General features: G+C 37.7%; 1 protein-coding gene across 1 annotated transcript in view; it reads left to right on the top strand.

Annotated features, from left to right (window-relative positions):
• LOC128703809 (Ras-related protein interacting with calmodulin) overlaps positions 1 to 25253 on the top strand; it is a 131048-nt gene that overhangs the window by 104772 nt on the left and 1023 nt on the right. Inside the window, exon 5 of the mRNA XM_053798651.2 lies at positions 8725 to 25253. This exon is cut by the window's right edge and continues 1023 nt beyond it. Within this exon, the coding sequence (XP_053654626.2) occupies positions 8725 to 8961 (237 nt within the window). The 3' untranslated portion in view covers positions 8962 to 25253. The remainder of the gene's footprint in view (positions 1 to 8724) is intronic.

Raw genomic sequence — 25253 nt, 5'->3', positions numbered from 1 at the left:
TATAGTACACTCATTACTTACCCTAAAATATTTGTAATCTTAACCCTTTCAGGGTCTATGCCGTAGATCTATGGCTTTATGTTCAGGGTCCAAACCGTAGATCTACGCCATGAGCTCAGCTCACTCTGATAAGCTGTGAGTGGTAAATTTAAGCCTAGATATGAGAGAATACATCTATGTGGTATGTGTGCACCACATAAAACAAATCCTGCAGCACGCAGTGTATAATAAAAAAAAACTGAGACCACGATTTTCGATTAAAACAGCAATTTTGCAGTGTTTTTCTGTATGTTTTTTATAGTTGTATTTGCGATTTCTTGGTCTCATTTGATAGAATGGAAGACATATTACAGAAATAGAGATGATTTTGATTGGTTTTAGCACTGGAAATGGCTTGAAACTGAGCTCAAAATAGCAGAATGTTAAATTTTTGCCAATGTTCAAGAGTAAACAAACGACCTTACACGTCTAATACACGCCAGCTGATGGGTCTAATATACATTCACAAATGTGGTGATGATATTTATACAATTATTACAATATTGCATAAAGGTAAATCTTCTATTTTTTGGTTTGAATAAAAATTCATTATGTGAATAAAAAATAAAAATGAAATTCATTTGTAAAGCCTCAAAACGTAACTAATGAACAGAGAAAATGCTAATTTAGTGCCAGGAATACCTACATTGTTTATTCTGGACCCTATTTTGAAATTGGAATATTTTGAACTTTGTGTTAAATTGGTCAAATTACCAATTTCCAATAACTTTATTTTGTAGTTGAAACGGTTGACTTGGCGACTTCTTGTGCTCATTCGATAGAATAGAAGTAATACTAGTGAAATAGCTAAGAATTTGGTCGACTGGAATAATGTACAGTGGAACCTCAAATGTCGAACTGCTCCCAACTCTACCAGTTATGTAACTGTATTTTTGTAAGTGGTTTTATAAGTGTATTTTTGAATGTCTGAAATTAACTAATCTAATATACATTATTCCTGATGGGAATAAATTCGTTCGGCAACGGCACTCGAACAACCGTTTGGAACGAAGAAAGTTTGATATTTGAGGTTCCACTGTAATTGGCCTAAAATGGGAGTCAAAGTCGGCAAAATCGCCGATTCGTAAATATCGCTGACACATTAAAATTTGCGAGAGCATAATGTCGTCAATTTTCCATCAAATTTCGTACTTTTTGTTTTACCTTCAGAAAAAGATTCTCTACCATTTCATAAGAAAAAAATAATAAAAAAATTTTTTTTTAAATTCTTGGACCCTGGTGCGCACTTTGAAATTTGGCCTCTGGACCCTGAAAGGGTTAATATAGGGTGAGAGTTAAATAGTATTTATTTGTAGAAAGTCAGGTGTGGGAGGTATGATAGCCCGCCTGGCCACCCCACCTACTACGACATTTAAACTGCCCTAGAGCAGTACACTCATTACTCACCTTAAAATATTTGTAGTCTTAATGAAGGGTGAGAGGTGAGTAAACGATATAAAAACAAAAAAATGAGAAAGAAAGAGCAAATGAGAGAGGACAGAGCCGCAGAGTATGTAAACAAACAGACGATCACATCTGCTTATGGTTGATACACGTTCATTTCCATGTTTGTGAAGCTTATACCATAATACAAACACTTTACATTGTGTACAAGTTGTCTCCTCATTGGTAAAGTAGAATAAATAAAGAGCAACACACCCATTCTCGTGTAACACCATTTTTAGAAGGAATGACGCTCTGAGTGAAGGCATACGAAAGGAATAATTTTCATCAGTTACCCCCAGTAATACTTTTGTGTACATGTTTGTGTACACGTTGTTATTATTGTTATCATTATCATCATTAATATGGCATCTTCAAGACTAATAAGACACTCTTAGTGATTTTAACATGTATCTGTATGCCAGCAGTGTGTAAGTTTATTTAGGTACTGGTACACATAAGTGTAATTATCAGAGTATACACCTACTATCCAACTTATGATCTGTTCGACATACGACTGCTCGACTTACGACCATGTTTTTTTATCCCAAATTTCAGGGAAATAAACAGCTGTTTGTGTTGTACACAGTGTTTATCCTAAACCTTATGGTATGAAATAGAGTACTAACAGCATAAAAAGTAAAGGAAAAAATTAAATACCAAAATAAAACAATAAAATAAAATCATTACAAAAGTGTGATGTTGATATTCAGTAGTAAGGTTCAACTTACGTCCATTTTGACTCGGGACCAGTTGGTCAGAACCAAGCTTGGTCGTAAGTCGGATGGTACCTGTATATAAAATGTGAAACTACTTTAACCCTTAAACTGTCCAAACAGATCTATGTTCACATGCATAGTGCGTACGTTTTTTAACATTTTCAAATATAACAAAAAAAAATGTAGATCAAAGTTTTTTTACAAGTTTTCAAATGTAAAAAAAGAAAAAGAAGCTCTACATTTTTTACATACAGTGGACCCCTGACATTCGATAAATCCAACGTTCGATGCATTTTAACGCAAAAATTTCGCCTCGACATTCGATGGAAAACCCGACATTCGATACGATTCGTACAAGACGTGTCCACGTGTGGCCTGAACTGCCCTGTGTGTGCCAGTGTTTACAAGCCAGCCAGTGTGTGCGCATCTAAGGATACATTCAGTACATTCCATATTATCACTGTTTTTGGTGGTTGTTTCTGCAAAATAAGTAACCATGGGCCCCAAGAAAGCTTCTAGTGCCAACCCTTCGAGAAAAAAGGTGCTAATGACTATTGAAATGAAGAAAGAGATAATTGCAAAGTACGAAAGTGGAGTGCGTGTGTCGGAGTGCATGATGATTTGGTAAAGAAATTGCCTGCAACTAGTGGTGATGCGAGTGAATTTAAGGCCAGCAAAGGTTGGTTTGAAAGATTTAAGAATCGTAGTGGCATACACAGTGTAGTAAGGCATGGTGAGGCTGCCAGTTCAAGTCCTGATGGAAGGGGATTCCCCTTCTAAACACTAGCACCATCCACACACTCCCCTCCCATCCCATCAATCATCACCAGATCTTCATTAAAGGTAAGTGTCAATTATTCTATTGTTATTAATCTATTGTTATTGTTGTTATTGTAATTATTCTATTGCATTAAACTTAATATTTCATGTGGTAATTTTTTTTTTTTCATTCTTTTGGGTGTCTTGCATGGATTAATTTGATTTCCATTATTTCTTTAGGTAGTAGGTTGGTAGACAGCAACCACCCAGGGAAGTACTACCATCCTGCCAGATGACTGTGAAACAGAAACCTGTAACTGTTTTGCATGATGGTAGGATTGCTGGTGTCTTTTTCTGTCTCATAAACACGCTAGATTACAGGGATATCTTGCTACTCCTGCTTACACTTTGGTCACACTTCACAGACATGCATATATATATACATACATCTAGGTTTTTCTCCTTTTTCTAAATAGCTCTTGTTCTTCTTTATTTCTTCTATTGTCCATGGGGAAGTGGAAAAGAATCTTTCCTCCGTAAGCCATGCATGTCATATGCCGGGAGCTATGGGCTAGTAACCCCTTCTCCTGTAGACACACAGGGTGTTGCGCATGTGTCTTAATTTCATCTTGTCGGTATTATATACCATTCTTGTACTACTACTACTACTACTACCTGCCTATATATAGCCGTCCTGCTCCACTTCTGGTTAGTGTGACTTTGTAAATGGTCCAAGTCGGGCTGAAACGTCGTCGTAAGCTTCTCTCCTTTATGTGCGGGTTATTTGTGTATCGTTCCAGTCACGGTATTGTGCCTTTTTTTGTTATTCCTGTAGACATTTACTAAAAAAGAGAAGAAGAAAAACTTTATAAAACTGGGATGCTTGAATGTGCGTGGATGTAGTGCGGATGGCAAGAAACAGATGATTGCTGATGTTATGAATGAAAAGAAGTTGGATGTCCTGGCCCTAAGCGAAACAAAGCTGAAGGGGGTAGGGGAGTTTCGGTGGGGGGAAATAAATGGGATTAAATCTGGAGTATCTGAGAGAGTTGGAGCTAAGGAAGGGGTAGCAGTAATGTTGAAGGATAAGTTATGGAAAGAGAAAAGAGAATATGAATTTGTAAATTCAAGGATTATGTGGATTAAAGCAAAGGTTGGATGCGAGAAGTGGGTCATAATAAGCGTGTATGCACCTGGAGAAGAGAGGAATGTAGAGGAGAGAGAGAGATTTTGGGAGATGTTAAGTGAATGTATAGGAACCTTTGAACCAAGTGAGAGAGTAATTGTGGTAGGGGACCTGAATGCTAAAGTAGGAGAAACTTTTAGAGAGGGTGTGGTAGGTAAGTTTGGGGTGCCAGGTGTAAATGATAATGGGAGCCCTTTGATTGAACTTTGTATAGAAAGGGGTTTAGTTATAGGTAATACATATTTTAAGAAAAAGAGGATAAATAAGTATACAAGATATGATGTAGGGCGAAATGACAGTAGTTTGTTGGATTATGTATTGGTAGATAAAAGACTGTTGAGTAGACTTCAGGATGTACATGTTTATAGAGGGGCCACAGATATATCAGATCACTTTCTAGTTGTAGCTACACTGAGAGTAAAAGGTAGATGGGATACAAGGAGAATAGAAGCATCAGGGAAGAGAGAGGTGAAGGTTTATAAACTAAAAGAGGAGGCAGTTAGGGTAAGATATAAACAGCTATTGGAGGATAGATGGGCTAATGAGAGCATAGGCAATGGGGTCGAAGAGGTATGGGGTAGGTTTAAAAATGTGTTAGAGTGTTCAGCAGAAGTTTGTGGTTACAGGAAAGTGGGTGCGGGAGGGAAGAGGAGCGATTGGTGGAATGATGATGTAAAGAGAGTAGTAAGGGAGAAAAAGTTAGCATATGAGAAGTTTTTACAAAGTAGAAGTGATGCAAGGAGGGAAGAGTATATGGAGAAAGAGAGGTTAAGAGAGTGGTGAAGCAATGTAAAAAGAGAGCAAATGAGAGAGTGGGTGAGATGTTATCAACAAATTTTGTTGAAAATAAGAAAAAGTTTTGGAGTGAGATTAACAAGTTAAGGAAGCCTAGAGAACAAATGGATTTGTCAGTTAAAAATAGGAGAGGAGAGTTACTAAATGGAGAGTTAGAGGTATTGGGAAGATGGAGGGAATAGTTTGAGGAATTGTTAAATGTTGATGAAGATAGGGAAGCTGTGATTTCTTGTATAGGGCAAGGAGGAATAACATCTTGTAGGAGTGAGGAAGAGCCAGTTGTGAGTGTGGGGGAAGTTCGTGAGGCAGTAGGTAAAATGAAAGGGGGTAAGGCAGCCAGGATTGATGGGATAAAGATAGAAATGTTAAAAGCAGGTGGGGATATAGTTTTGGAGTGGTTAGTGCAATTATTTAATAAATGTATAGAAGAGGGTAAGGTACCTATGGATTGGCAGAGAGCATGCATAGTTCCTTTGTATAAAGGCAAAGGGGACAAAAGAGAGTGCAAAAATTATAGGGGGATAAGTCTGTTGAGTATACCTGGTAAAGTGTATGGTAGAGTTATTATTGAAAGAATTAAGAGTAAAACGGAGAATAGGATAGCAGATGAACAACGAGGCTTTAGGAAAGGTAGGGGGTGTGTGGACCAGGTGTTTACAGTGAAACATATAAGTGAACAGTATTTAGATAAGGCTAAAGAGGTTTTTGTGGCATTTATGGATTTGAAAAAGGCATATGACAGAGTGGATAGGGGGGCAATGTGGCAGATGTTGCAAGTGTATGGTGTAGGAGGTAGGTTACTGAAAGCAGTGAAGAGTTTTTACGAGGATAGTGAGGCTCAAGTTAGAGTATGTAGGAAAGAGGGAGATTATTTCCCAGTAAAAGTAGGGCTTAGACAAGGATGTGTGATGTCACCGTGGTTGTTTAATATATTTATAGATGGGGTTGTAAGAGAAGTAAATGCGAGGGTCTTGGCAAGAGGCGTGGAGTTAAAAGATAAAGAATCACACATAAAGTGGGAGTTGTCACAGTTGCTCTTTGCTGATGACACTGTGCTCTTGGGAGATTCTGAAGAGAAGTTGCAGAGGTTGGTGGATGAATTTGGTAGGGTTTGCAAAAGAAGAAAATTAAAAGTGAATACAGGAAAGAGTAAGGTTATGAGGATAACAAAAAGATTAGGTGATGAAAGATTGGATATCAGATTGGAGGGAGAGAGTATGGAGGAGGTGAATGTATTCAGATATTTGGGAGTGGATGTGTCAGAGGATGGGTCTATGAAAGATGAGGTGAATCATAGAATTGATGAGGTGAAAAGGGTGAGTGGTGCACTTAGGAGTCTGTGGAGACAAAGAACTTTGTCCTTGGAGGCAAAGAGGGGAATGTATGAGAGTATAGTTTTACCAACGCTCTTATATGGATGTAAAACATGGGTGATGAATGTTGCAGCGAGGAGAAGGCTGGAGGCAGTGGAGATGTCATGTCTGAGGGCAATGTGTGGTGTGAATATAATGCAGAGAATTCGTAGTTTGGAAGTTAGGAGGAGGTGCGGGATTACCAAAACTGTTGTCCAGAGGGCTGAGGAGGGGTTGTTGAGGTGGTTCGGACATGTAGAGAGAATGGAGCGAAACAGAATGACTTCAAGAGTGTATCAGTCTGTAGTGGAAGGAAGGCGGGGTAGGGGTCGGCCTAGGAAAGGTTGGAGGGAGGGGGTAAAGGAGGTTTTGTGTGCAAGGGGCTTGGACTTCCAGCAGGCATGCATGAGCGTGTTTGATAGGAGTGAATGGAGACAAATGGTTTTTAATACTTGACGTGCTTTTGGAGTGTGAGCAAAGTAACATTTATGAAGGGATTCATGGAAACCGGCAGGCCGGACTTGAGTCCTGGAGATGGGAAGTACAGTGCCTGCACTCTGAAGGAGGGGTGTTAATGTTGCAGTTTAAAAACTGTAGTGTAAAGCACCCTTCTGGCAAGTCAGTGATGGAGTGAATGATGGTGAAAGTTTTTCTTTTTCGGGCCACCCTGCCTTGGTGGGAATCGGCCAGTGTGTTAATAAAAAAAAAATAATAATAAATATATTTCTTATGGGGAAAATTAGTTTGACTTTCGATATTTTCGACATTCGATAGCTCTCAGGAATGGATTAGTATCGAATGTCGAAGGTCCACTGTACTTTCAAATGTTGAAAAAACGTAGATCTACGTTTGGACAGTTTAAGGGTTAAAACAATTGAAATTTTTTAAAGTTTCCAGTCATAATGGAGAGTCGTGCTCATGGAGAATGTAAACAAACCAGGTGGCTCACAGTGACCGTATTAGAAAGTCAGGTGGGGGGAGCCATATAGAGAGTTTTGGTTATAATTTGAAATGTCCGTATTAGTGGAACACCATACAGCAGGACCCTACTGTATAGGGATGTACAAATATTGAGGTTCCACTGTATTCCGTGTAAAGGTCAGTAAGAACAGGGGATAGATTAGTGCCCATAGTGACTCCGAAGGTTTGAGAGTAAAATGTACCTTGAAAGAAAGTGGAGTTCAAATCCACTTAAAGGTGAATAAGTTCAAAAGAGACATACAGTAAGTATAAGGAGATGAAGCAATCCTTCATTTAGTCTCTTCCAACCATTTATCAATGATCTTAACGATTTTGCTTCTTCCATTAAACTCAAAGCTGAATGGGAATCTAACTCTGCTGGGTCATTCCATATCAAGTGGATCAATTTTGTAAATTGTCGCACCTGACCATCTCCAATTTCAATAAAATTTTACGTGCAGGTTGGCATGTGTATCAAACTAACTTTGGGAAAATTTTAGTTCATGACAAGGAGTGGAGGCAGGTGAAAGTTTCACTAACCTGTTGTACACAATCAACAATATTCAGGTTATTGCTGTGGCAGATCTTGAAGAGTAAAAGTTGTGTAAGTAGATATGTCTATACAAATTTTGGAGCTGATTTAAAAAATTGCAGTCCTAAAACTTAATTTTACTTTTTTCACAGGTATGAAGCCAAAATAGGCAAAAAATCTGTTGTATAAAATTGAATCTTGAATTCAGCTGCCTATATGTATCTCTAAAGGAAAACATTATTTTAGTATGACATTATTGTAGCCAGCGACCCAAGTGGACATTGTCACAATCCTAAAATATCAGACTCCAAACATTTTTAGTTTCTATGCTAATGGTACCTAAAAATGCCCTCACAGACCTCATTGTACAAGAATTTTAGGCCATTTTTGAAGACCAGTATCAAGAAAGCAGCACAACCAATTTTCTTAAAAAGAAAAAATCTTCATTAGAAAGAGGAAATTCTTAACTGCAAGATACCTATTTTTTGAAAACAGGCCTTATAATAAGGTGATTTTTGGCTTTATATGCTTTTTATGGTAAATGAAAATTGTAAAATAAATGGGTAGTAAATGAGTAGCATATATAACTTAGTGGGTAAAGACTTGAATGTCTCTCATGAGAGTAAAACTTCTGTAATAGCTAGTCATTAATTTTCCTTATTCCTTAGGTCATTACCTGACTAAATATCTTCAATAATATAGAGAAATTTACCTTACTGCTAGTTGGAAAGCAGAATGCTGATGAGATAGATAATACCAAGACAGAGCAGAGAAAGTTATAAAGATAACTTCACTCAAGGAAAGTGAAACATTGTATTAATGAATTCTTGCTCTATTCTAAGTGTATATGTATTGTTCAAATTTACCTTAGTTTGCCACATTTTCTCCATTTTAAGTAACTTAACATTTTTAAATAAAAGTTTTTTTTATTATCTTCAGGTTACAACAGAGGAGGGCCAAGCTCTTGCACATTCTATGGGCTGCCCCTTTTTTGAAACATCTGCAGCTTTACGACACTTTGTTGATGATGCTTTCCACATGCTTGTGAGGGAAATCAGAAAGAAACAGAAGGAGGCAATCGAAGGTGTTCCTGCTGGCAGAAGTAAACCCCTGTCCCGCTGGAGAAGATTTAAAAATATTTTCTTGTGGATCTTCCGCCGCCCACGATACAAGTAAAACAGATACGTAGAGATCCCTGTGACATAGACAGAGAATTGTAGAATTCTTATGACATGTGGATCTTCCATAATTTCTTCTAAAGGTTGTATACAATGCAGTTAAAGAAAGTACATTATCCTGCAAAGCAGAGCTGTTAAACAAATTCTCTCCTTGGGTATCTAGTTTCAATACACATACACAGTACTCTACTTGAGGAATAGACATTATACTTTTACTGTTTACAGTATTCTGCATTATATAAGCAATGGAAAGATATCTTATTGCTTCACATACTGTAGTTATTTATAGATTTTTACAGTGTGTTACAGTAAGCTGATCTACTGTAAAGTGATACTAATAACATTTTATATGTACAGTATATGCATGCATACAAAAATGTTTACTGTACAAATTAATAAAAAAAATTCATTGCTTGAGCAATATTAGCAGTGATTTTATTTTTATCTAATGTATTCATCATAATAAAGTTGTTTTATTGTACACTTTAGATTATCATAGGCATTTACAGTATGAACTGATGATACTGTTTTTTATAGCTAAGTATTTATCCTCTTGAAAATTAGCACTTTAAACAGTCACTGTTGAAGTACTGTGTAATAGGATATTGGTGCTGTTATTTTACTAGATGCTTTGTACTTGTCATGTACAGTAGGATGCATTGATGTAATGACTACTTTGTTATTGTCAAATATGCAAATGAATATTATGGGCATATTTTATCACTTATTTAAATTATTTAGCTCTGTGGTACAGTGACTTTTATGGTTTTAGTACTAGCAATAAGGATCTCTGTAGTTTTAACAACGAATTCTTTAGGTGAGTGTATTATAATCACAGTATTTCCAGATAGCAGTTAAATTCAATTATCCTGTATCTTAAAGCTGTGGACATGTTTGCTTCAATTTCTTTGAACTATTCCCCTTTGCAAACTTGGTAAGTTTAATAGAAGCTAAGAAGCATCAGCATAATTTTAGTTGAAGATTGAGACACTTATGCAGCATATGGGAATCTTTATTCAGGAAACGTTTTGCCACACAGTGGCTTCATCAGTCCAATACAAAGAGGAAGGCGTAAGGAGAGGAGGAGAATGAGGTAATCAGTCCCTCAACCTGGAGTCGATGTGTTCAGTCCATCAATCTTGTAGAATGATCGACTCCAGGTTGAGGGACTGATTACCTCATTCTCCTCCTCTCCTTACGCCTTCCTCTTTGTATTGGACTGATGAAGCCACTGTGTGGCGAAACGTTTCCTGAATAAAGATTCCCATATGCTGCATAAGTGTCTCAATCTTCAACTTGTCGGTTTTTCAAACCATTCATCACATAATTTTAGTTAAAATTTGGTGGTATCCTTCATGAATCATTAAATACAAAATTTATTTAGCAATAATATCTCCTGGAACCATCTGATATTTACATATTAATGTGATCCTACTCTTGACTTTTGACTAATAATCACTACAATTGGCACAAGAATAAAAGTGATGTGGCTGTGATAGGCAACTTTACTTGTAGTAAAAATAGTTATCCCGTGAAAATTAATAATGGCATTCCCAGATTTGTTGTGGTTTTCCACAGTATTTCTTGTTGACTGGATGATTTCTTGGAATTTTAAACATTGGGACAAGTGGTGGAATATTGTAATTGGTCTTATTACAAATACCCAGTATTACCATTCCTCAGTGAGAAGAGGTGACTTGACAAATATTCAGAGTGAATTCAGCTTGATGTATAACATCAGTATTCACGGAAAGATATGTTTAATAGCTATGCATTTTGTTCAGTATTAGTAAATATTAACAGTTACTCTTGATAACAGTTACTGTTGTTGTAGTTATATTTCTGGGAATGTTCCTTCCTTAATTGGGTGACCTGATGCAAAATCTTTTAGACTTTCTACCAACCTTCAAGTGTGAAAATCTTTAGTATGGGCATTTGCAAAATAATTGAGGCATTGCTGGTAGTCAAATTAGACTTATGTGAACACTGATAAACAATGTTTCAGAACACTATATATTCAAGTCAAAATAATTAAAAATGGTCTTTTTGACTTTATTTTGTAGGTTTACCAGAAGGGATACCTTGAAGTGGTTGCCTCAGTTTTCATTTTTTATACCTTGAGGATGCCTCATTTGATCAGCTTTAGATTTTCATTGCTGGGTTACTGTAACTAGGGAATTGTTCATGCAACTATCGGTTTGTGTAGCTGCCCTCTGGTCAATGTTATATAGACCATTCCAAGATTCTTAGAATGGGTCCATTAATTTTAAAAAGCCTCTTAAAATTAGGTTCAAACATTCAACACGTATCCTACATAGACAAAGGCTGAGTATTATTGAAGTGTGTAGGTGTAGGTGCACATATGTCAATTTTATATTTAAAATACTATGAAACTTGTTTCCTGATAAGTCTTGTTAAATATACTTCAGTATACATACCTCTTTTGATTAGGTTCAATCTTTAATTGATGATGCATGTACAGTACCCAGTAAGTTTATTCTGTGTTGATGAAAGTTTGCCAATATACGAACATACAGTGGAACTCCAGTTTTCGTACTTAATCCGTTCCAGAAAGTCAGTCTAAAACCAAAACATACGAAACCCAAATTAATATTTCCCATAAGAAATAATGTAAATACAATTAATCCGTTCCAGACACCCAAAAATATTAACAAAAAATACATTTTTAAAGAATAACTAGTATAGTTTTACATACAGAAAACAATGAGAAATAAATATAAAACACCAATTTTAATGACAAATGAACATTACATACCTTTATTGAAGACTCTTGTTAGCATATTGAAGAAGGCGACCTGTTACTTGTTGATTCACATCAACAACAACAACTCCAGATCTTCGATTGTTTGTGATCTCTGTTTCGTTAGCACATGTACCCCTTTTGCAACTTCAGCTTCCTTGATTTCTACTTTCTTTTCTAGGATGGAACAGATTGTTGATTTCGACTTCCCACACATCCTGGCAAACTCGGCTAAACGTATTTTTCTACAATCTCTTTCTTGAATTCTATCGTGTTTCTCACCTTTTCCATAGGGCTGGTACTGGGAACTTTCTTTGGGCCCATGGTGGCTTATTTCACAGTCGCAATCGATAAACAAGCACAAAAATTGCGAAATGTTTTGGATGAATGCTCACTCAACCAGTGACAAAGCCAGACTGATGGCGTTCCTGGGCAGGCGAATGCATATGATATGTACAATTTCCAGATTGAGGTATGAAATCCGGACCAAAATTTCGCCCATAAAAGTGTTCTAAATCCAAATTGTATGACATGTGAACTGTATGAAAACTGGAGTTTCACTGTAGTTAAAAAAAAACTGGAATTATTGGGTTCTGTGTGATAACTAAAAAATGCTGCTTCTGGTTGGCCTCAAACTTTCAATAATATTTCAATAGTGTGTCTTAGAGGACTTACTATTTTAATGGCCTTTATAGCCTCAAATTTACTAATGATTTTAACATCAAATATTATGCTGAACTCTTTTTAAATGCTGTGATCTGCTGTGTGTCATTTCATAGTAGAATAACATATGTGACTTTCATTGAGATTATTGTATTGGTTTCTCTAATATAAATGGGAAAACAAATCCCTTGAAAAAATTATTTTTGTAGATACACTGAACATTGATACATATACAGTGGACCCCCGGTTAACGAACTTTTTTCATTCCAGTAGTATGTTCAGGTGCCAGTACTGACCGAATTTTTTCCCATAAGGAATATTGTGAAGTAGATTAGTCCATTTCAGACCCCCAAACATACACGTACAAACGCACTTACATAAATACACTTACATAATTGGTCGCATTTGGAGGTGATCATTAAGCGGGGGTCCACTGTATATAGTTTGAAGTCACAACTCTTAAGGAATTGTCTGATAGGTATTGCTGATTGATTGTTATATATTACAATATTATACACATACACATGTATACATATGCAAAGCATACATACATACTCATGTCTATGCAGACATATGCACATATATATGCATGTGTGTGTGTGTTTATATATATATGTGTTCTTTCAACAAACCAGCCATATCCCACTGAGGCAGGGTGGCCTAAAAAGAAAAACAAAAGTTTCTCTTTTTAACTTTAGTAATGTATAGAGGTGACTAAAATGCTCCTGGCATTTTAGTTGCCTCTTACAACATGCATGGCTTATGAAGGAAGAATTCTGTTCCACTTCCCCTTGGAGAAAAGAGGAAATAAACAAGAACAAGAACTAGCAAGAAAATAGAAGAAAACCCAGAGGGGTGTGTGTGTGTGTGTTTGTACATGCATGTGTATGTACACACCAGCTGTATCCCACCAAGGCAGGGTGGCCCAAAAGGAAAAACGAAAGTTTCTCCTTTTACATTTAGTAATATATACAAGAGAAGAGGTTACTAGCCCCTTGCTCCCGGCATTTTAGTCGCCTCTTACGACACGCATGGCTTACGGAGAAAGAATTCTGTTCCACTGCCCCATGGAGATAAGTAGAAATAAACAAGAACAAGAACTAGTAAGAAAAATAGAAGAAAACCCAGAAGGGTGTGTGTATGTATATCTTCTTTCAACACACCGGCTGTGTCCCACCGAGGCGGGGTGGCCCAAAAGGAAAAACGAAAGTTTCTCCTTTTACATTTAGTAATATATATAGAAGAGGTTACTAGCCCCTTGCTCCCGGCATTTTAGTCGCCTCTTACAACACGCATGGCTTACGGAGGAAGAATTCTGTTCCACTTCCTCATGGAGATAAGAGGAAATAAACAAGAACAAGAACTAGAAAGAAAATAGCAGAAAACTCAGAGGGGTGTGTATATACACCTACCATCCGACTTACGACCTGCTCGACTTACGACCACTCGACTTACGACCGTGTTTTTTATGCCAAATTTCTGGGAAATAAACAACTATTTGTGTTGTACACAGTGTTTATCCTAAACCTTACAGTATAAAATACAGTACTAACAGTAATCTTTACAGGAAAAGGGGTTACTAGCCCATTGTTCCCGGCATCTTAGTTGACTCTTACAACACGCATGGCTTACGGAGGAAAGATTCTTATTCCACTTCCCCATGGATATAAAAGGAAAAGTAATAAGACCAAGGACTATTAAGATAAAATCTAAGAAAATTCAGATGAGTGTGTATAAATAAATGTGTACATGTATGTGTAGTGTGACCTAAGTGTAAGTAGAAGTAGCAAGACATACCTGTAATCTTGCATGTTTATAAGACAGACAAAAGACATCAGCAATCCTACCATCATGTAAAACAATTACAGGCTTTCGTTTTACACTCACTTGGCAGGACGGTAGTACCTCCCTGGGTGGTTGCTGTCTACCAACCTACTACGTTCAAATTTATTTGCGACCACTGTCAGCCTCAGAGTTATCTCTGAGTTACCAGACCTTGCCACGTGGAGGCCAGTGGTTCGTCTTTAAGGTTTGGGATATTGGCAGTTTGGAGGGATATGTTGTGTATCTTTATACGTATATGCTTCTAAACTGTTGTATTCTGAGCACCTGCAAAAACAGTGATAATGTGTGAGTGTGGTGAAAGTGTTGAATGATGATGAAAGTATTTTCTTTTTGGGGATTTTCTTTCTTTTTTGGGTCACCCTGCCTCGATGGGAGACGGCCGACTTGTTGGAAAAAAAAAAAAAAAAGCCTGTTGAGTATACCTGGTAAAGTGCATGGTAGAGTTATTATTGAAAGAATTAAGAGTAAGATGGAGAGCAGGATTGCAGAGGAACAAGGAAGCTTTAGGAAGGATAGGGGGTTTGTAGACCAAGTGTTCACAGAGAAACATACAGCTAACCCTCCACTTTTGCGAGTTCCACTTTCGCGAGCTTCGAACTTTCGTGAATGCTCATGTGGGAAAGAAGTATGGGAAAACACTTCCCGCCGCCTCCCTACTACCCTCCCTTTTACCCCCTTAACCGGCAGCCTGCCAGTCCGCCACTCCCTCATTGTCCAGTTACTGTTCATGTCCTACCGTACACGTGTGTTTGTGTGGTGGTACAAATATGGCCCCCAAGCAAGCAGCAGTTGCTATTGATGAGCCAACCCCTAAGTGCTCAAAGAAAGTCATGAACCTGGAGGAGGTGAAATTGCTAGACAAATGTAGGGCAGGTTATTTGAACAATTCTGCCATTGGAAAATTATTTAATGTAAACAAAAGCAGTGCACTCTATAGGTTAACCCTTTGAGGGTCGACAGGCCCTCTCCAAGACTCGTTCTCAAGGTTGGCCAAATTTAAAAAAAAAAAAAAAATTAATTATGAAAAGCTAGAGAATCTTTTCCCGATCATATTGACACCAAAAGTATGAAATTTAATGGAAAACTAACAGAATTATGCTGTCGCGAAGTTAGCGGTCTCGACGATGTTTATGCATCGGCGATTTTGCCCACTTTGAGCCCTATTTTCGGCCAATTCCAGTGTACTAGTCGATAAAAATCATAACTATTTCTCTAGAACTCTATTATTTCTATTGAATGAGTACAAGAAACTACCCATTTACCGATTTCAACTATCCAATACAGTGGTCAGAATTTAGCAATTTTGCCAATTTCACAAAAATTTCAAAAGATGCCAATTTCCAAATAGGGTCCAGAATAAACAAGAAAGACATTCCTGGCACTAAGATAATATTTCCTCTGTTCGTTAGTCACATCCTCAGGCCCCTCTTATATTTCTTTGGCTTTCCACTTTCAATTTTTATTCTTACAAAAAATAGAAGATTTACTGTTATGCAGACTGCTGCATTAGTGTAGAAATGGTATAAATAATATCACTGCACTTGTGAAAGAATATTAGACTCACCAGTTGACGTGTATTGGACGCTTGGCATGATTTGTTTACTTTTGAACTTTGGTAAAAATCGAACATTTCTGCTAATTTGAGCTCAATTTCAAGGTAAAACCAGTCAGAATCATCTCAATTTCTGTAATATGTCTTCCATTCTATAAAATGAGACCAAGAAAACTAAAATACAACAATAAATACCATACGAAAATACAGTGCAAAGTTGCTGTTTTATTCCAAAAACACGGTCAAAGTTTTTTTTTCTCATGCAGTGTGTGCTGCAGGACTTTTTTTATACTGCGCACACTGACCACATAGACCCATTCTTTCATATGTATGCCTACCAGCTTTCTCCCACTAGATTTGAGGGTGCTAGAATTTAGGCGTACTAGTACGTCAAAAACCCTGGGTCATAAGCCGTACTAGTACGGCCGAAACCCTCAAAGGGTTAAGGAAGCAGTATTGTTAGGCTAAGTAAATACTGTTATTATATTTTCCTACAATATACTATTTGCATATCAAAACATTTGCGAACACTACAGTACAGTATTATTATATTTCCCTACATCATATTTGCACACCAAACATTCGCGAATTTTCAAGATTCGTGAGGTTCTTGATCCCCTAACCCTCGCGAATGTGGAGGGCCTCCTGTATGGGTGAACATTATTTAGATAAAGGTAAAGAAGTTTTTGCAAAATTTATGGATTTGGAAAAGGTGTACGATTGGGTGGATAGGGGGGCAATGTGGCAGATGTTGCAAATGTATGGAATAAGAGGTAGGCTGCTGAATGCAGTGAAGAGTTTTTACAAGGAGCTTGAGGCTCAGGTTAGAGTTTGTAGGAGGAGAGAGGGAAATTATTTTCCAGTAAAAGTAGACCTTAGAGAGGGATGTGTGATTTCACCATGGCTAAATATATTTATAGATGGGGTTGTAAGTGAAGTGAATGCTCAGGTGTTGGCAAGAGGCATGGGATTAAAAGATAAAGAATCTAACACAAAGTGGGAGTTGTGCTTTTGGGAGATTCTGAAAAGAAGTTGCAGAGGTTAGTGGACGAGTTTGGTAGGGTATGTAAAAGAAGGAAATTAAAAGTGAACATAGGAAAGTGTAAGGTGATGAGGATAACAAAATATTTAGGTAATGAAAGATTGGACATCAGATTGGTGGGAGGAGAGGAGTATGGAATAAATAATAAATTTTTTATTTCTTTGCAAAGGTTACAATGTGTAATTAAAATTTTGGTTTGTTAAGCACAAAGAAAGTCACTATCATGTTGGGGCATTTCAGGTAGACTAATCCTAGCACATAACAACAACTTAAGTCTTGACTAGAAAAGTGTGGTTATCCTTTTAATAAATCTTTATTTTATCTTAATACTAATGCGAGGTAGTCAGGGTGGAGGTTTATATGAATAATAACCTTGCAATTGCACATAAAAACAATACAGTGGTACCGACTCAAACAATTATGTAAGTGTATTTTTGTAAGTGCTTTTATAAGTGTATTTTTTGGGGGTCTGAAACGGACTAATCTAATTTACATTATTCCTAATCGGAACAAATTCGTTCAGTATCGGCAGTCGCACAGCCTTCTGGAACAAATTAAGCTCGTAACTCGAGGTACCACTATATTACAATTAATGGTTCAGACAGTAATATTTCATGGATTGGCAGATGTTTAATAAACTAGAGGTCATGTATAATATAATATTTGAGAGTTGCTTCAAACTGATTAGAAGTTGTTTTTGGCTGGTTTGGTTAGAATTAAGAGACGAGATGATTTTTAAGCATAGCCCTACCGGTTCAGGTAGTGAATTCCAAATCTTCAGGGCCTTTATGTACATTGCATTTTTGCAGTGTGAGACTGACACGAGTGATGTCGAAGAGTGGATTGTGCCATGTGTTGTGACTGTGTGTTCTGTTGTAGCTATCAAGGAGAAGTTTAAGTGGAGGGTTTATATTGTAGTTTAATGTTCTGTATATGTAGTAGGTACAATAATATGAGTGTATGTCTAATATATATAGTAGGTTCAGGTTTCTGAAAAGTGGTGGGGTACGCTCTCTGGCACAGGAGTTGGTAATCATCTGCACAGCAGATTTTTGTTGGGTTATTAAAGGTTTAAGGTGGTTGGCTGTGGTTGATCCCCATGCACAAATACTATAGGTGAGGCAAGGATGTATTAAAAAGTGGTATAGGGTAAGGAGTGTCGTTTGGGGTACATAGTACATATTGTATCTTAGAAAGGATGCATACTGATTTGGAAATTTTCTTGGATGTATGCTGGATGTGGGAAAGAAATTTAAGATTACAGTCAAGGAGAAAGCCTAGAAATTTACCCTCAACGTGTCTTGTAATAGGTGAACCATTTATCGATATATTAAGTTGGGTACTTAAGGCTCTGTTTCCAAACAGCATGAAGTATGTTTTGTCTATATTGAGAGTGAGTTTGTTGATCATCCAAGTATATATTTTTAACAGCTCATTGTTTACAGTGTGTCTAAGTATGGCTGGGTTTGAGTGGGAATACACCTAAGTAGTGTCGTCTGAAAATAGAACTGGTTTAAGGAGTTGAGATGCATTGGGGAGATCATTGATGTAGATGAAAAAGAGGATTGGGCCTGGGACACTATCCTGGGGCACTCCAACAGCTACAGGCTGGATAGTGGAGTTGACTCCATTTGAGTATAAATACTAGCGTCTATCGTTAAGGTAAGATTTTAGGAAGGTCCACTGATGCTGTAATGATTTAGTTTTAAGTGCAGAAGATTGTGGTCCACTGTATCAAATGCTTTCCATAGGTCAGTGAAGAGCCCCAGTGGATATTTTTATCAAGGGCTGTATATATTAGTTCAAGCACTTGTATAATAGCATCATTCATACTTTTTTTTTTGGTCTAAACCCAAACTGGCAGGGGTATGTTGTTGGATATAAGGTAGGAGTAAAGTCGTTTATGTATTATTTTTTTGATATTTTAGAAAGTAAGGGCAAGTTTGATATAGGTCTATAGTTGTTCAGATCAGTTGGATCACCTCTTTTGAGGATCGGGGTAGCCCTTGCTGTCTTGAGTGCGGATGGGAAGGTTGAGGACTGAACAGATTTATTAAACAGTGTTGCAGTAATGGTTGACAGCACATGATCTGCTTTTTTATATATGAATGGTGGCAAGTTACTTAGAACTTATGCTTTGTTTTTAATGATTTAATGATGAGTGAGACTTCAGTAGAATTAGTTGGAACTAGATATAGAGTATTTGAGTAGTTGCCAGTGAGGTAGTTTTTCAGCTGAGTATTTGAGCTTGGAATTTTGCTTGATAGCTTTGATCCTACAGTAGAGAAGAAGACATTAAGTTTGTTGGCCATGTCTGTAGGCTGTATGTAAGGTTCATCTGGTTTAGTTAAGTTTATCTCTCTGTTTCTAGACAGTTTTCTAGAGCCCAAAATTTTGGAGAGAGTTTGCCAAGTCCTTTTCATATCACCTTTGAAGGAAATGAATGTACTCAGATAATTGGGAGTGGACTTGTCAGCAAATGGGTCTGTGAAAGACTAGGTGAATTGATGAGGGCAAAAAAGTGAGTGGTTCACTGTGGAATCTGTGGAAGCAAAGAAAGTTATCCATTGAAGCAAAAAGGGAAATGTATGAGAGTATAGTCATACCAGTGCTCTTATATGGGTGTGAAGCATGGGTGGTGAATGTTGCAAGAAGGAGAAGGCTGGAGGCAGTGGTGATGTTGTGTCTGAGGGCAATGTGTGGTGTGAATATAATGGAGAGAATCTGTAGTCTGGAAATTAGGAGGAGGTACGAGGTTACTAAAAGTATTATCCGGAGGGCTGAGGAGGAGTTGTTGGGGTTGTTCAGACATTTAGAGAGGATGGAGAGTGTATAAATCTGTAGTGGAGAGAAGGCACTGTAGGGGTTGGCCTAGGAAAGGTTGGAGGGTGAGGGTAAAGGAGATTTTGTGGGGCAGGGGCTTGGACTTTCCAGCAAGCGTGCTTGAGCATGTTAGATAGGAGCGAGTGGAGACGGGTGAGGTTTAGGACCTGACGTTCTGTTGGAGTGTGAGCAGGGTAATATTTTGTGAAGGGATTCAGGGAAGCCAGATAGCTGGACTTGAGTCCTGGAAATGGGAGGTACAATGCCTACACTTTAAAGGAGGGGTTTGGGATATTGGAATTTTGGAGGGACATTTAAACTGTCATATCTGAGCGCCTCTGCAAAGACCGTGATTATGTGTGAATGATGGTGAAAATGTTCCTTTTTTTTGGGTCACCCTACCGTGGTGGGATGTGGCCGGTTTGTTGAAGAAAAAAAAAAATATATATATATATATATACAGGTTCTCCATCACAAATCCGGCATCATTGGGACCTGTAGTGTGCCGGATTACTGAGTTTGCCGAATTACAGAGTGGTTAGGTTAGAATACACTTAATAAATTTAACCAACTTGACTTACACAGTTCATTGAACATCGGCAAAAATTGAACATTTCTGCTACTTTGAGCTCAATTTCGAGGTACTTTTCATCATGAAAGCAATCAAAATCATGTCTATTTCTGTAATATATTTTCCATTCTATCAAATGAGTCCAAAGAAATGAGAATACAATCATAAAAACCATACGAAAATATACTGCAAAGAGGCGGCTAATGGCTGAGAAGTTAACTCCCTTATTTATCGTCCGTCTTTTTTATTTTTGTTGTACATTAAGAAGCATCTTTCCATCATACATTGCCCAAGTTTCAATGAGATAGCCCAACAAACATCCGAGAAAAAAAATATTTACCAAAAATCATATATGGCAAGCCCAAGCCAGGTACTGGAAATAAGTCACTGTCTGACTTTTCTGGGTTATCCCAGGTTCTCTATACGTACTCTGCTATGTATGATAATTGATGTAACTGTATTTGTGTATACCTGAATAAACTTATTTACTTCCAGTCTGTCAACTGAGTAAAAGAAACCGCCCATCCTCTTATTTCAACTACCCAATAAAGTGGTCAGAAATTGGCAATTTGGCCGATTTCACACAAATTTCAACAGATGCCAATTTCAAAATAGGATCCAGAATAAACAATGCAGACATTCCTGGCACTAAAATAACATTTTCTCTGTTAATTAGTCATGGCTACAGGCCCCTCTTATATTACTCTTGCTTTTCATTTGGAATTTTTATTCACAAAAAAATAGAAGATTTACTGTTATGCAGACTGCTGCATTATTGTAATAATTGTATAAATAATGTCAAGCCATTCTTGACTACGTATTGGCCTGGCAGGCGGACAGGCATTGGACGGTGACATCATTTGTTTACTCTTGAGCTTCGCTAAGGAATAGAACATTTTCGCTACTGTGAGCACAATTTCAAGGTACTTTTCGTCATGAAAGCAATCAAAATCATATCTATTTCTGTAATATATCTTTCATTCTATCAAATGAGACCGAAAAAATGAGAATATAACCATAACAACCATACAAAAATATACCGCTAAGCAGCCGCTAATGGCTGAGAAGTGAACTCCGCTATTTATGGTCTGATTTCTTTCATTTTTGGTGTACGTGAAGAAGTATCTTTCCATCATACATTGCCCAAGTTTGAATAAGATAACCCTACAAACAACTGAGAAAATAATATAATAATAATAATATCTTTAATTCCTAGGTAGTAGGTTGGTAGACAGCAACCGCCCAGGGAGGTACTACCGTCCTGCCAAGTGAGTGTAAAACGAAAGCCTGTAATTGTTTTACATGATGGTAGGATTGCTGGTGTCCTTTTTTCTGTCTCATGAACATGCAAGATTTCAGGTACGTCTTGCTACTTCTACTTACACTTAGGTCACACTACACATACATGTACAAGCACATATATACACACCCCTCTGGGTTTTCTTCTATTTTCTTTCTAGTTCTTATTCTTGTTTATTTCCTCTTATCTCCATGGGGAAGTGGAACAGAATTCTTCCTCCGTAAGCCATGCGTGTTGTAAGAGGCAACTAAAATGCCGGGAGCAAGGGGCTAGTAACCTCTTCTCCTGTATATATTACTAAATGTAAAAGGAGAAACTTTCGTTTTTCCTTTTGGGCCACCCCGCCTCGGTGGGATACGGCCGGTGTGTTGAAAGAAAGAAGAATATCTTTAATTACTACACGTACATGTACAAGGTATACAGGCCTAGCTGACATCAATGACATACTACTGTATAGAAAGCCGCTTGTTATGCAGAATATTTCAAGAAAATTAGGTCAATGTCCCAGGATAACACCCACACTAGTCAACTAACACCCAGGTACCCATTTACTGATGGGTAAACATAGACAACAGGTGTAAAGAAACACGCCTAATGTTTCTACCCTGGCTGGAAATCGAATATTTACCAAAAATCATATATGGCTAACCCAAGCCAGGTGCTAAAAATAAGCCATGTTGACTTTTTTTGGGTTATCCTAGGTTCTCTACACATATGCTGCTATGTGTGATAATCTATAGAGAGAAAATAACTTTTTTGTTTCAGGTTTATGGTGCAGTACGAGTGTATATCATAGCCCTGTGCTACACTCCGTTTTCTCTAATATAAGCCCCCAAGACAGGGATAGGAGAATGGTATTTGTATACCATATCCTCTTCATACCTCCGTCGAACTGCTCTGTGTTATGCCAAATATTATTTATTCTGGAGCATTTATTATGTTTTATGTTATTTATATTGTTTATTATGTCATATTAGATCAATTGTGATAGGCAAATAAGCTGTAGTGTTGATATTAGCATAATAATAAAGCATATTCTCCTGCATCATGATACTGAGTTCATGGCAACCAACAGTGTCTTCAAAGCCACCTTATCTTTAATGGATAATGTACTGTGTAGGTGCTTTACATAATGAGAAGCATTTCTTTTATTCATTGGAACCATGGCTAGGGCTAAAAGTAAGCAGGTTAAAACAATAAATGGAGAAAAAGGAATTGGAATGACTTATGCAGCAAGTAGCGCCACCAAACAGTACCAGCAGGTTGGTGTGGCGACCCTGGAAATTTGAAATTATGCTAGCCAAAATTAGTGCCGAATAACTGAAGGAACCGAATAACTGATTGCCGGATTTGTGATGGCGGACCTGTATATATATATATACATGTATATATATGCATTCTTTCATTCATCCACAGAATAATACAGCACTTATGCATACATGTACATATCCAAAAATGTACATATGCATATGCATACAAACACACATAAGCATAAACATGTTTTTATATTATGCTGCATTCGAATTTTATGCCACACACTGCACTAAGTATGTTGAGTACATTGAGGTACAGGGGGGCTGGGGCTGTGCATTACAGGGATATCTTTCTCAGATCGAGCAGCAACCAAAATATGTCTAGTTTTTTATTAGTTTTAATTATGTTTTACATTCTTCTTTCTTTCAACACACCGGCCGTATCCCACCGAGGCGGGGTGGCCCAAAAGGAAAAACGAAAGTTTCTCCTTTTACATTTAGTAATATATACAGGAGAAGAGGTTACTAGCCCCTTGCTCCCGGCATTTTAGTTGCCTCTTACAACACGCATGGCTTACGGAGGAAGAATTCTGTTCCACTTCCCCATGGAGATAAGAGGAAATAAACAAGAATAAGAACTAGAAAGAAAATAGAAGAAAACCCAGAGGGGTGTGTATATATGTGCTTGTACATGTATGTGTAGTGTGACCTAAGTGTAAGTAGAAGTAGCAAGACGTACCTGAAATCTTGCATGTTCATGAGACAGAAAAAAGGACACCAGCAATCCTACCATCATGTAAAACAATTACAGGCTTTCGTTTTACACTCACTTGGCAGGACGGTAGTACCTCCCTGGGCGGTTGCTGTCTACCAACCTACTACCTATAATGTTTTACATAGATACTGTAATATTTTAATGCATTTTTTTACCAGAATACACGAAGATGTTTTCAAGAAGAAACTAGACCTCTATCTCCTGCCTGGTCCACTGAGTCATGATGCTTATGGGAGCCTGCTGGCAGCAGCAGCCTGGTTGACTAGGCAGTCAACAGGAAGGCTTGGTGTCAGGCTGGGCTTAGTGTGGAATAACTCTTAAAACCAGTCATAGGTATAGTACAGGTATGTTGAGCTTAGAGCAAAGTCATAAATGTGACATTTGTTTTGTTGTTGTCAGCAAAAAGCAAGAATGTGTCAACAAGCCCAAGATATATTAAGCAAGTATGATGCTCATGTGGAAAAGCAGAAAGAAGTACAAGAGAGTTTAAATTAAAATTAAATGAAACGGCAATAATCCAAATGTAGATCTACATTCACTTGCCCAGTGCTCCAAATATTTTGAAAAAAAAAAAAAAAGTTTTTTTTTTATTAATTATAGAGGGCAATTTTCTGTGTGTAATAAGACCACAAAGTTGGCGCTGGATGCTCACCTGACGGCAACATGGAGTTCTGCTGCTTGCAGAAGTGTTGCCAATATACCTTTTTTTTTCTCACTTTTTTTTTTAATTTATATAATTTTTATGTTCTGATAATTACAATTTTTGGTAGTACTTGTGATTTCATAGCCAATATTTGTTCTGACACTGATATTATGTACTTCATGAAATAGTACTCAAATAGTCACAAACACACTGACAGGTGAACATTTTCACCTGCCTTAGTCACATACTGTTGTCTAGAAATATATTCAGAGTATTTATAGTTCCGAGCAATGTTTTAGACATGCTGGAGTATACACGAAACTCCTTGAAACTTGGTGTAAGACGAGTGTCGCTCCACTGCTGACAGTGCAGCAGTGGAGTGACACTTGATGATCGTCAAGTGTCACCCCACTCCACAGTGTAGCAGTGGAGTGACACTTGATGATTGTGCACTGCCTTGGCTTTATTTGTTTTCATTGTTAGCTCTCTCTCTGTTTAATTCTCTCTCTGCTTATCTGTCTGCCTGTGTGTCTGTCTTCCTATCTCTGTCTGCTTGTTTCTCTTTCTGTTTCAGAGAGAGAGCCACTCATGAACCAACAGGTATTACACACGATGCAGAGTCGTCACATCTGATTCCCGAACAACTGAAAATGCGTATTACTTGCCAGTTGTGCTTATTATGCCTTATCTCTACAAGCACAGTATAGCACTGTCTGGATTTCTTTGGGTTATCCTAGATAATTTACACTATGTATAATTGCATTTGTGTGTACCTGTGAGACGGAGGCAGACATAGACAGAGATAGATACAGACAGACTGACAGATGGAGATAGACACAGCCAAAGTCAATCAGCCACCCATCCACCCAACCAGCTGGCCAGCCAGCCGGCCACCCAGCCAGCCACCCAGCCAGCCACCCAGCCAGCCACCCAGCTGGCCACCCAGCCTGCTGAACACATATTACACATGCTCCAGAATTGTTTCTCTTTACTTAGGGCATAGGTTATATGACATTCTGGCAGGCTGACACTACCAGAGGTATCAAAATTGAAAGGATGTTG

The sequence above is a fragment of the Cherax quadricarinatus genome, chromosome 87 (assembly GCF_038502225.1).
Source record: "Cherax quadricarinatus isolate ZL_2023a chromosome 87, ASM3850222v1, whole genome shotgun sequence".
NCBI lineage: Eukaryota > Metazoa > Arthropoda > Malacostraca > Decapoda > Parastacidae > Cherax > Cherax quadricarinatus.
Note: the sequence above shows the minus strand (reverse complement) of the source record. Positions and strands in the feature narration are given on the sequence as shown.